Source organism: Salvelinus fontinalis, chromosome 21, assembly GCF_029448725.1.
Source record: "Salvelinus fontinalis isolate EN_2023a chromosome 21, ASM2944872v1, whole genome shotgun sequence".
Lineage (NCBI taxonomy): Eukaryota > Metazoa > Chordata > Actinopteri > Salmoniformes > Salmonidae > Salvelinus > Salvelinus fontinalis.
Window position 1 is genome coordinate 37,316,629 of NC_074685.1, and position 13,862 is coordinate 37,330,490.

The following is a 13,862-nucleotide window of genomic DNA, read 5'->3' on the forward strand; positions in this document are numbered from 1 at the left end:
AAGCACAATAAAGTTTGATTTACCTCATTGAGAAGTAGACTTTTGTAACGATTCAGACTGACTGGTTCAACTATCTTTAAAAAGTTAGATAAGATTATACATGGTGCATGGTGTGCTAATCTCCCCTCTCTAGCAGTGTGCACATGCAGGGTTATAAATCAGATGGAGTCTGGATTACGGTTGCTGATTGAAGTTCTTCATGTTAGTTTCATTGCACATCATCAGCCGCTGGTATCATATGCAAGCCTCCTGCAGCTGATCTGATATGAGACAAAAATGTGAGTGCAACACTGCCCAAGAAAGTGCACACACATTGTATGAAGAGAGAGACGCGCACGCACGTATTGGGAGGTGAGGTGATACTCTGTAAGGGGCTGATATTTACTACCCACCTAGGACTACTGCTCAGCCAGGTCATTAGAGCTCTGGGTTTTCACTTCCCCCCTGGAGCCTTCTATAACCCCAGCCTGATACAGACCCATTTCACCATGACCTGCAGTGCCGAACACACACATTCGAGCAAGCAAATACACAAGCACGCACACGAGTGCAAGCAGACACACACACACACAATTTCCATGCTCACTACAAACTACGCACCTAGAAAACATTCCATTCAAACCTGATCTACTTCCACCACAAAATGAGGGGGAAAAACACCCCAAGCCTCAGAAAAATGACAATGTGAAAAAGTACATTATGACAAAAAGCTTTGAGAGATAATACAGTGTTAAAGATGACAGCAAACACCTGCACCTCTGGTTAGTGCATCGAGACAGGCAGACTGCAGGTCATGAATAAGGTTGCAAAGTTACCGGAATCTTTAAAACAGTTAAAGAGTTTAATGGCTGTGATAGGAGAAAACTGTGGATGGATCAACAACATTGTAGTTACTTCACAATTCTATCCTAAATGACGGAGTGAAAAGAAGTAAGCCTATACATAATGCAATTTTCCAAAAACATGCATCCTGTTTGCAATAAGGCACTAAAGTAAAACTGCAAAAAATGTGGCAAAGAAATTAACTTTTTGTCCTAAATACAAAGCATTTTGTTTGGGGCAAAACCAACACAACTGAGTACCACTGTCCATTTTTCAAGCATGGTGGTGGCTGCATCCTGTTATGGGTATGCTTGTCATCGGCAAGGTCTAGGGAGTTTTATTTAGGATAAAAAGAAACAATAGAGCTAAGCACAGGCTGAACCCTAAAAGAAAACCTGGTTCAGTCTGCTTTACACCAGACACTGGGAGACAAATGCATCTTTCAGCAGAACAATAACCTAAAACAAGTCCAAAAATACACAGGAGTTGCTTACCAAAACAACATGTTATGTTCCTGAGGGGCCTAGTTACAGTTTTTACTTGACCCATTATGTGAGTTCCAAAGAGTTAGTTGTTTTATGCACGTAATGTCAGAATGCACTCACTGTTCCAAAATGTGATTGTTACGCAACAGGACACTTAACACTAATTATCTATAGGCTATATTTCAATTTCAAATGACTTTCTACCAAGTTTCATTTTCTAACAACAGTTTGAATTGAGGTGTGTTCCACCTCATTAATTCACATAGGAGCACATTTCAGTGTTGCGGACATTTATGTTTGAGGATTTACTGAGCCGGACAAACTTCTCTCTTCGAGGACAGCCCAAGCACTTTAACAATGTTTCCGCAGATCAAGTACGCAAACATTTGCGAAGTCTTGCACTAATTGGCACATTTTCTGGCTGGCGCTCGCATTGCCTGCCTTATTTTCCTTACAAATAATAACTTTGGACATGTGTGCATTCCTATCAAAATAAAGTGCCTTATTTTCTGCATATCGTGTTGTCGTTTCCATTGTAGCATACAGTATGTATGTATGGAGCATAATGTATTTACAGTTTTATTCACATTTTCAAGTCTGGTGAAAACTAATGCACTCCGATTATTGCATAGATTGTAAAGGACACCTATGATGTGTTTAAAATACTTTTTGGAACATTCTACTATTATAATGAGCTAGTGCTAAGATATTTGCCACCTATGTGTGGCGCAATGTTTGTTGACATTATACAATGCATTCGGGGTACCACGTAAACGTCTGTCAGACCTAAGATGTAATAATGAGGTGAAGGGTAAACTTCTGGGAGTGAACGATCATAGACGACTCATCTCGTCTCTTCTTATTATCATCATCTATGGTTGCTGAGAAAAACAAACATGGCGGCGCGCACAAACTACCCATCGTCGGATTACTTTCGATTTCATTTAAAAAAAACGGAATTATTTAGATCAATGGTGAGCTCACCCGTGATGTGATGAATTAAACAGTAATTGCTATTGGCTAATTCATATCGCAGTTTCCGCTTGTGCTACGTCAATTTCCCGGTTTGGATGATTGTGTATGCTGTCGCTACTGAACTGGTCACATTCAGGACATACAATTGAAGTTGGAAGTTTACATACACTTAGGTTGGAGTCATTAAACTCGTTTTTCAACCACTCCACAAATTTCTTGTTAACAAACTATAGTTTTGGCAAGTCGGTTAGGGCATCTACTTTGTGCATGACACAAGTAATTTTTCCAACAATTGTTTACAGACAGATTATTTCACTTATAATTCACTGTACCACAATTCCAGTGGGTCAGAAGTTAACATACACTAAGTTGACTGTACCTTTAAACAGCTTGGAAAATTCCAGAAAATAATGCCTTGGTTTTAGAAGGTTCTGATAGGCTAATAGACATCATTTGAGTCAATTGGAGGTGTACATGTGGATGTGTTTGAAGGTAGGCCTTGAAATTCAGTGCCTCTTTGCTTGACCCCAAGCATACTTCCAAAGTTATGGCTAATTGGCTTAAAGACAACAAAGTCAAATTATTGGAGTGGCCATCACAAAGGCATGACCTCAATCCTATAGATAATATGTGGGCAGAACTGAAAAAGCATGTGCGAGCAGGGAGGCCTACAAACCTGATTCAGTTACACCAGCTCTGTCAGGAGGAACAGGCCAAAATTCACCCAACTTATTGCAGGAAGCTTGTGGAAGGCTACCCGATACGTTTGACCCAAGTTAAACAATTTAAAGGCAATGCTACCAAATACTAATTGAGTGTATGTAAACTTCTGACCCACTGGTAATGTGATGAAAGAAATAAAAGCTGAAATAAATCTCTCTACTATTATTCTGACATTTCACATTCTTAAAATAAAGTGGTGATCTTAATTGACTTAAGACAAGGAATTTTTACTAGCATTAAATGTCATGAATTGGGAAAACTGAGTTTAAATGTGTTTGACTAAGGTGTATGTAAACTTCCGACTTTAACTTTGTAAGGACTGTGTTTCTGCAAAATGATTCTGTGAAAAAACAGTGTGGCTAGCTCAAATGCTGAATGTTGCGTAAATCGAAACTGTACTTTCTAAATAAGCGTTCTAGTCACACCGATTGGAGGGTACGCTGCAGGGACCACTGTAGAATGATCACACCCGTTTGTTGGTATTTGTGAAAAGGTTCAAATCGGCTTGAAAATATATGGCAAGACATGAAAATGGCTGTCTAGCAATGACCTACAACCAACTTGACAGAGTGAAGAATTTTAAAAAGAATAATGTGCAAATATTGTACAATCCAGGTGTGCAAAGTTCTTAGAGACTTACCCAAAAAGACTCACAGCTGTAATCGATGCAAAAGGTGATTCTAACATGTATTGACTCATGGGTGTGAATACTTAGAGTACAAGTCAAAAGATTGGACACATCTTCTCAATCCAGGGTTTCTCTTTATTTTTACTATGTTCTACATTGTAGACAAATAGTGTAGACATCAAAACTATGAAATAACACATATGGAATTATGTAGTCACCAAAAACAGTGTTAAACAAATCTAAATATATTATATACTTGAGATTCTTCAAAGTAGCCACCCTTTGCCTTGTTGACAGCTTTGCACACTCTTGGCATTCTCTCAACCAGCTTCATGAGGTAGTCACCTGGAATGCATTTCAACTAACAGGTGTGCCTTGTTAAAAGATAATGTGTGGAATTTCTTTCCTTTTTAATGTGTTTGAGCCAATCAGTTGTGTTGTGACATGGTAGGGGTAGTATACAGATGATGGGCATATTTGGTAAGAGGCCAAGTCCATATTATGACAAGAACAGCTCAAATAAACAAAGAGAAATGACAGTCCATCATTACTTCAAGACGTGAAGGTCAGTCAATCTGGAAAATTTCGAGAATTTTGAAAGTTTCTTCAAGTGCTGTCGCAAAAATCATCAAGCGCTATGATGAAACTGGCTCTTATGAGAACCGCCACAGGAAAGGAAGACCCAGAGTTACCTCTGCTGCAGAGAATAAGTGCATTAGAGTTACCAGCCTCAGAAATTGCAGCCCAAATAAATGAGTTCAAGTAACACACATCACAAAATCAACTGTTCAGAGACTGTGTGAATCTGGCCTCCGTGGTCAACTTGCTGCAAAGAAACCACTACTAAAGGACACCAATAAGAAGAGACTTGCTTGGGCCAAGAATCATGAGCAATGGACATTAGACCAGTGGAAATCTGTCCTTTGGTCTGATGAGTCCAAATTTGAGAATTTTGGTTCCAACGGTCGTGTCTTTGTGAGACGCCGAGTAGGTGAACGGATGATCTCCGCATGTGTGGTTCCCACCATGAAGCATGGAGGAAGAAGTGTGATGGTAATTTGCTGATGACAAGACTGTTGGTAAAGCATTCCAGGTATAGCTGGTCAAGGCAATGCCAAGAGTGTCTAAAGCTGTCATAAAGGCAAGGGAGGTTACTTTGAAAAACCTAAAATATACATTAGGATTTTTTAACAAATGTTTTGGTTACTACATCATTCCATATGTGTTATTTCATAGTTGTGATGTCTTTCTTCACTATTATTCTACAATGTAGAAAATAGTAAAAACAAAGAACTGCACAGTACCCTCCCTTTGCAACCCCACTCAGGAATGCTGTGTTCCCATCCAGTTTTCCTTCACTCTTTTTGAGTGATAGCTGCTAATGAATCCATTAAAACGAAATAACATTCAAGGAAAAATCCACCCAAATCCACAAATTTTATTTACAGTACTAAATAACACTAATATGTGAGAATGTTTTTTCTGGTGAACAAAGGTTTCATATAGTGAGGTTGGTAGCAACATGGAAAATTGTTGTGGAAATCTGTTGCAGCTCAAGTCGACTTCAAAATCCAAAACGCAATGCTCTTTCTATGGGCAGGCTGGCTAGCTAACTAGCAAACATAGCTACACACACTAATACCAAACACAATATCAGCAAGTAACATAGCTAGTTAGCTGTAAATCGCCTAAACAAACTGCACTAGGAGTCCACAATCTCACCATGTTCAACCTGCAGATGGATGTGCTTAACAATTTGGAGTCTAACATTCGCAACGGCAGATATACTTTTGAGGAGATGGGAAACGTTGCCCATCATGTTACATCAATATGGCGCGCAATGCATTCTGGGCGGTATTGGGACAAGGAGGCTATTGTGCTTAAGCTCAAAAACCCAACACGAATTTGGCTAACAAGAAAGCACAACATTACACATATTTTCCGATATGTGAGATAATTAACTAGCTATCTGTAGTATCGTATATCTTTGGAATCGTGACATTACGTACTTTAGAGGAAAATAGGCAAGTTTCTCGACATATACACCGACTTTGAGAAGGGATTGCGTGACGATTAGTTTATCAATCGCGTGACGCAGCATAATAACGTGAACGCGATTGGTCGACAATCTGCTGGGTGCGGCGTGAAACGTTTCTTCATTCATTGGATTACAGTCTCCTTTGTATAATATCTCTGGCAACTGCACAATGCAAATGTGCTAGACCCTCCGTTAAATTACAAATTCCTCGAGGTAAGAAAAACATATGATCAATGGCTCATTCGAGAGAAGACATCCTCCCGAGATAGACATTTTCGATCGAAAAGCGACTTTATCACAGTGCTACGTAACACCAGACGGATTTCTGCCTGCTTGAACGTCAATAACTCAGATACACATGAAATTAACCAGGGAATCGATAGAACATCACTCAGAGATGCACAAAAACAATATAACATTCAAAATGGGTGAACCTTTATTTTAAGATGTGTACCAGGCAGGGTCAAAGACCAGTGACTGAGACAGACAGGCGTTACATCCTAAATAGCATCCTATTCCCTATATAGTGCACTACGTTTGAACAGAACCCAGTCAGTCCTGGTCAAAAGTAGTGCACTACATAGGGAATAAGGTGTCATTTGGGATATATCGGGACTGATCGCAAGACATAACAATTAATGTACATCCTGTTTACAACTTGGGACAGAACTTTTACTGTTTGTTTGTTGTTGGTTTTTACTTCCGATCAATATGAGAACTCTACAGTCCCTAGCTGAAACAGCAGGAGAGAAGTGCGGTGAGGGCAGGCATGAGAAGGTGTGAGACGAGACATGATTAAAAACCTCACAGACCTTTGTTCTTCCCTTTTTGTGTGTGTTGTTTTATGGGGATAGGACAGTGAAGAGGAGCCAGGAAAGGTAGGACAGAGTGCGAGTCAGAAAGGCAGCGGATTGGATTCCACACCAATGGCGACTCTCGTATACATGCGTGCCGGGGTCCACGACACTAACTGCTGGACTACACAGGCCTCACATACCTGACAAACAAATACTTCCATGACCAAATCCTCTTCGTTGTTAAAACTAAAAAACACAGCAGAACCACACCGCCAGCCACAGCTGAGGCAGTAACGCAATTGCCATTTACCGGCTGCTTTAAAATAGGCAGGTTAACAAGGGTAAATCAGACAGCTACTTTAATTGGTTTAGCTCGCATGAGCACGGCTAACCTTAAAACAACTCTAGAGTGGTATCCATGACGACAGCCTGACCCCCACTGTAATCACAGGGCTGCGCTGGTGCATCATGGGCATCATCAATTCTGATTCTATTAAAGACAAAAACAATATGTCTTGTGTGATAAGTAGGCACCGTCTACTGTTGGTCTATCGTAATTCAATCAATGTGTAGGCAGGTTGCTTAGGATTCAAAGCTCAAAAAGCCTAATTCATGCAGGTACTCCAACAATAATGTGATTTGCAATTTGTGAGTTGCAATGATATCATTATGTCTTTTAGAGCTTCATAGTCTGGTTGATTGTATAAAACATGTTCATTTGATTGTAATCTTGATTGTAATCTTCTCAACCAGAAGTTAGTGCAGGTCAGTGCCTTGTAAAAGTATTCAGGCCCATGGATTTCTTAACATTTTATTGTGTTATAAAGTGGGATTAAAATGTTGAATTGTAATTTTTTTGTCAACAATCTACACAACATACTCTCATGTCAAAGTGGAAGAAATGTTTAAAAAAAGTTTTATTTTATTTTATTTTTTTAAAGATGAATAGAAATTACATTCGTGAAATATAGTTGTTGGGTAAGTATTCAGTTCCCTGAGTCAATACATGTTAGAAACACCTTTGGCATCAATTACAGCTGTTAGTATTCTTGGGCGAGTCTATAGGAGATTTGCACACCTGCATTGTGCAGTATTTGGCCATTATTCTTTAAAAAAAAAGGCTAGACAGCAACTTTCAAGTCTTGCCATAGATTTTAAAGCAGATTTAAGTCAGAACAGAACTAACTTATTGTTAAGCCACTCCAGTGTATAATTGGCCTTGTGATGTAGGTTATTGTCCTACTGAAAGGTGAATTCCTCTCCCAGTCTGTGGTGTAAAGCAGACTGAAGCAGGTTTTCCTCTAGGATTTTGCTTGAGCTTAGCTCCATCCCATTTCTTTTTATCCTGAAAAGCTCCCCAGTATTTGCCGATGTCAAGCATACCCATACCACGATGCAGCCACTACTATGCTTGGAAAAAAGGAGGCAGTTACTCAGTGATGTGTTGTATTGGAATTGCCCCAAACATAAGGCTTTGCATTTAGGCCAAAAAGTGTATTCCTTTGCTTTGTTTTTTTTGCAGTATTACTTTAGTGCCTTGTTGCATACAAGATGCATGTTTTGGAATAGATCTTATTTTCACGCTGTCATTTAGATCATTATTGTGGAGTCTCTACAATGTTGTTGATTCATCCTCAGTTGTCTCCCATCACAGCCATTGAACGCTGTAACGGTTTTAAAATCCCCAACGGCCTCATAGTAACTTATTTAGCCAAATTTTACACCTGAATTAATTTAGGCTTACCTAAACAAAGGGTGCTTAATATTTATGCAATGACTATATATTTTTTAAAGTATTTTGTATAGATTGTTGACAAAAAAAATGACAAAGCAATATTAATCCCACTTTGTAACACAATAAACCCATCAGCAAAAAAAAAAACATCCTCTAACTGTTAACTGCATTTATTTTCAGTAAGCCTAACGTGTAAATATTTGTAACAAAACAAGATTCAACAACAGACAAACTGAACAAGTTCCACAGACATGTGACTAACGTAAATGGAATAATGTGTCCATGAACAAAGGGGGGTTCAAAATCAAAAGTAACAGTCAGTATCTGGTGTGGCCACCAGCTGCATTACGTACTGCAGTGCATCTCCTCCTCGTGGACTGCACCAAATTTGCCAGTTCTTGCTGTGAGATGTTACCCCACTCTTCCACAAAGGCACCTGCAAGTTCTCAGACATTTCTGGGGAGAATGGCCCTAGCCCTCACCCTCTGATTCAACAGGTCCCAGACATGCTCAATGGGATTGAGATCCGGGCTCGTCGCTGGCCATGGCAGAACACTGACATTCCTGTCTTGCAGGAAATCACGCACAGAACGAGCACTGTATGGCTGGTGACATTGTCATGCGGGAGGATCATGTCAGGATGAGCCTGCAGGAAGGGTACCACATGAGGGAGGAGGATGTCTTTCCTGTAATGCACAGCATTGAGATTGCCTGCAATGACAACAAGCTCAGTCCGATGATGCTGTGACACACCGTTCCAGACCATGACGGACCCTCCACCCCTCAAATCGAAACCGCTCCAGAGTACAGGCCTCGGTGTAACGCTCATTCCTTCGACGATAAACGCAAATCCGACCATCACCCCTGGTGAGACAAAACCGAGACTCGTCAGTGAAGAGCACTTTTTGCCATTCCTGTCTGGTCCAGCGACGGTGGGTTTGTGCCCATAGGCAACGTTATTGCCGGTGATGTCTGGTGAGGACCTGCCTTACAACAGGCCTACAAGCCCTCAGTCCAGCCTCTCTCAGCCTATTGCGGACAGTCTGAGCACTGATGGAGGAATTGTGCGTTCCTGGTGTAACTCGGGCAGTTGTTGTTGCCATCCTGTACCTGTCCCGCAGGTGTGATGTTCGGATGTACCGATCCTGTGCAGGTGTTGTTACACGTGGTCTGTCACTGCGAGGACGATCAGCTGTCCGTCCTGTCTCCCTGTAGCGCTGTCTTAGGCGTCTCACAGTACGGGCATTGCAATTTATTGCCCTGGCCACATCTGCAGTCCTCATGCCTCCTTGCAGCATGCCTGAGGCACATTCACGCAGATGAGCAGGGATCTTTCTTTTGGTGTTTTTCAGAGTCAGTAGAAAGGCCTCTTTAGTGTCCTAAGTTTTCATAACTGTGACCTTAATTTCCTACCGTCTGTAAGCTGTTAGTGTCGTCGACCGTTCCACAGGTACATGTTCATTAATTGTTTATGGTTCATTGAACAAGCATGGAAAACAGTATTTAAACCCTTTACAATGAAGATCTTTGAAGTTATTTGGATTTTTACGAATTATCTTTGAAAGACAGGGTCCTGAAAAAGGGACGTTTCTCTTTTTGCTGAGTTTATAATGTGAAGATATCCAAGGGGTCTCAATACTTTTGCAAGGTTCTGTAAGTTAGAACTCTATATGGTGTCTACTGGCCTATAACCAGCATCTATAACTGGTTAGAGCAGGGGTGTCAAACTCATTCCACGGAGGGCCTAGTGTCTGCAGGTTTTTGGTTTTTCCTTTCAATAAAGCCCTAGACAACCAGGTGTGGGGAGTTCCTAACTAATTAGTGATGTTAATTCATCAATCAAGTATGAGGGAGGAGCGAAAACCCGCAGACACTCGGCCCCCCGTGGAATGAGTTTGACACCTGTGGGTTAGAGTGACATCATTACAATGTCTTTCATGACTCCATTGGCAGGTTGTATACTGGTTGTATGGGGAAGACGTCTTTACCTGATCGTAATGTGCCAAATTACGCCTGCTAGGTATGGTTTTTAGTATTCATTGTCTGTTTGAATTCAAAATGTGCCAAAAGAGGTGCGTAAAAAGCCCACTGTCTAAGTGTTATGTTACCATAATTGATCTACTTGAGTGTGAAGCTGCGCCCCCAGGCCCAGGGTTGGTGTTAGTTTGTATGTCAGTTTTGCATTGTTACCATAAGTTGCCTTGTCTGGGCCAGAACATCCCTGTACCCTGAGGCAGCTTGATGTACAAGTACACCCCCCTGGATAGGTAGCTAGTCTATCGTTACCATAGATATACACTGAGTGTCCATGACATAGACTGACCAGGCGAATGCCAGGTGAAAGCTATGCCCACTTATTGATGTCACTTGTTAAATCGACTTCAATTAGTGTAGGTGAAGGGGAGGAGACAGGTTAAAGAAGGATTTTTAAGCCTTGAGACAAATGAGTCATTGATTGTGTATGTGTGCCATTCAGGGCGAGAATGAGCAAGACAAAATATTTAAGTGCCTTTGAACGGGGTATGGTAGTAAGTGCCAGGCACACCTGTTTAAGTGCGTCAAGAACTGCAACGCTGCTGGGTTTTTCACGCTCAACCGTTTCCCACCTGTATCAAGAATGGTCCACCACCCAAAGGACATCCAGCCAACTTGACACAGCTGTGGGAAGCATTGGAGTCAACATGGGTCAGCATCCCTGTGGAACGCTTTCGACACCTTGTAGAGTCCATTCCCCAACGAATTGAGGCTGTTCTGAGGGCACATGGGGGTGCAACTCAATATTAAGGTGTTCCTAATGTTTTGTCCACTCAGTGTATATATTCTACTACATATGTATTATATATGAATCATTGGTTGTTTCCTCCTGTTCGGAGCGTGTAGCAGGTTTGTGTGAGTGTGCATCTGTGTGTGCGTTTTGCCTACCTCCTGTGTGGTGCGAGCGGCTGGTTTGTCCTGGTGGTTGGCCAGTATGAGGAAGGGCAGGGTACAGAGCTGGGGGTGCTGCAGGGCAGAGTGAAGCTCAGTTCTGGCCATCTCCAGATCCTCGTCTGTGGAGGCGCTGTCCAGGACAAACACCACCCCCTGGGAACCCTGGTAGTACCGCGACCAGTACTTCTTTATCGAGTCCGCTCCTGGAGACAGCGACGGACAGGCAGTCAGACACATGTACACATAGACACACAGCAATGCAGGCACACGCGCGCACACACACACACACACACACACACACACACACACACACACACACACACACAGAGTACTTGTAAATGGAGTCCACTTCTGGAGACGCACACATGGACAGTCAGGCACACACACACACAGTACCTCTTAATTTAATCAGCCCCTTCAAAAATCGATACAGGCCCCTATACAAACTATACCCACACGCAAACATATATACTGTATTCACAGTGCATTCGGAAAAGATTCAGACCCCTTAACTTTTTCCACATTTTGTTACGTTGAAGCCTTAATATAAATGTATTCATTCGTTTTTTTCCCCCCCTCATCAATCTACACACAATACCTCATAATGACAAAGCAAAAACAGGTTTAGACATTTTTGCAACATAAAAAATTATAACATTTACATAAGTATTCAGACCCTTAACACAGTACTTTGTTGAAGCACCTTTGGCAGTTATTACAGCCTCGAGTCTTCTTGGGTATGACGCTACAAGCTTGGCACATCTATATTCTTCTCTGTAGATCCTCTCAAGCTCTGTCAGGTTGGATGGGGAGCTTCACTGCAGTCTGAGGTCCTGAGCGCTCTGGAGCAGGTTTTCATCAAGGATCTCTCCGTACTTTGCTACGTTCATCCTTGCCTCAATCCTGACTAGTCTCCCAGTCCCCGCCGCTGAAAAACATCCCCACAGCATGATGCTGCCACCACCATGCTTCACTGTAGGGATGGTGCCAGGCTTCCTCCAGATGTGATGCTTGGCATTCAGGCCAAAGAGTTCAATCTTGGTCCAATCAGGCATGTGCATTTTACTGAGGAGTGGCTTCCGTATAGCCACTCTAACATAAAGGCCTGATTGGTGGAGTGCTGCAGAGATGGTTTTCCTTCTGTAAGGTTCTCCCCATCTCCACAGACAAACTCTGGAGCACTATCAGAGTGATCATTGCGTTCTCGGTCACCTCCCTGACCAAGGCCATTCTTCCCCGATTGCTCAGTTTGGCCGGGAGTCCAGCTCTAGGAAGATTCTTGGTGGTTCCAAACTTCTTCCATTTAAGAATGATGGCCACTGTGTTCTTGGGAACCTTCCATGCTGGAGACATTTTTTGTACCCTTTCCAGATCTTTGCCTCGATACAATCCAGTCTCAGGGCTCTATAGACAATTCCTTCCACCTCATGGCTTGGTTTTTGCTCTGACATGCACTGTCAACTGTGGGACATTATATAGACAGGTGTGTGCCTTTCCAAATCATGTCCAATCAATTAAATTTACCACAGGTGGACTCACTCCAATCAAGTTGTAGAAACATCTCAAGGATGATCAATGGAAACAGGATACACCTGAGCTTAATTTTGAGTCACATAGCAAAGGGTCTGAATACTTATGTAAATAAAAACCTGTTTTTGCTTTGTCATTATGGGGTGTTGTGTGTAGATTGTTGAGGAAAAACATAAAAGTAATCCATTGTAGAATAAGGCTGTAACGTAACAAAATGTGGAAAAAGTCAAGGGGTCTGAACACTTTCCGAAAGCACAGCACTGCACACACACACTCTTGGCACTGGCTGCAGCATTCTTATCAAAGTTAACACACTGTCAAAAACGATTAAAATATTTTATTTTAGTGCCCGTCACGTTTTTCTGCAACGAAGCTGGCTTTTCAACCTCAACTTCCAGAGGATCATTCCACCTAATTCAATTGTACGTTGATAATCCGGCAAATAAAATGGATACCTATGAGTAATGGAGACCTCCAGCAAGAAAACAGTAAAAATGCATTGAATTTCAACATCGTTTCAATCGGAGCACGTCTGGAGTGCATTTTGCAAATGCTTCCACCCTCCTTTCATAAAATCTTTGCGGATATTGCATTATATATTCTTCAGACTTCAGGACTGCATGCCAACTTCTAGCCTTCTGCGCTGCGCTGGGGGGCCGGTGGGAAAACGACATGTCTGTCTAAATGAAGTGTGTTCAATACACAAAACCTGTGGCCCAATGACAACCTATTCCCTTTCCAGTGCACTACTTTTGACCAGCGCCCAACAGGGGCCTGGTCAAAAGTAGTGCACTCTAAATGGAATAGTGTGCCAGTTGGGACGCATCCCAAGATTCTCTTTAAAGCAGAAACAACTCAGAGAGCACATTAAAGCAGTTTCCTATGCTGGCCACTCTACAGCACAGTTCAAATGAACCTTCTTCTTTTACAATGAACATATGGTTCCTTTTCTGCACTGCAATTTGGGGGTACAAAAATGTGGCCACCAAGGCTCACGAGGCAGGGCATGGCTTTGGTTAGCGTGAGTGACAGAGTGGTGGAATAGAACCAGAAACCCACAGGAAAAGGGTCAGTTGTGTCAGTTAAATTACTCTCCCTGAGTGTGGCTGGAAAAACAACCACTTATTTTTCTGAAATCTAAAGAGGGAGAGGAGGAAGCCATGGTTTAACTCTTCCATCTCTGGGGCTATAGTAAAAGTGG

The 13,862-nt window shown here is 41.9% G+C and overlaps 1 protein-coding gene across 2 annotated transcripts in view; it reads right to left on the reverse strand.

Annotated features, from left to right (window-relative positions):
- The window catches only part of LOC129818826 (ADP-ribosylation factor-like protein 15), a 62,043-nt gene that overhangs the window by 17,214 nt on the left and 30,967 nt on the right, over window positions 1–13,862 (reverse strand). For both annotated transcript variants that reach the window (XM_055875085.1, XM_055875086.1), the window contains one exon: window positions 11,126–11,334. In XM_055875085.1, coding sequence (XP_055731060.1) covers window positions 11,126–11,334 — 209 coding nt within the window. The remainder of the gene's footprint in view (window positions 1–11,125; window positions 11,335–13,862) is intronic.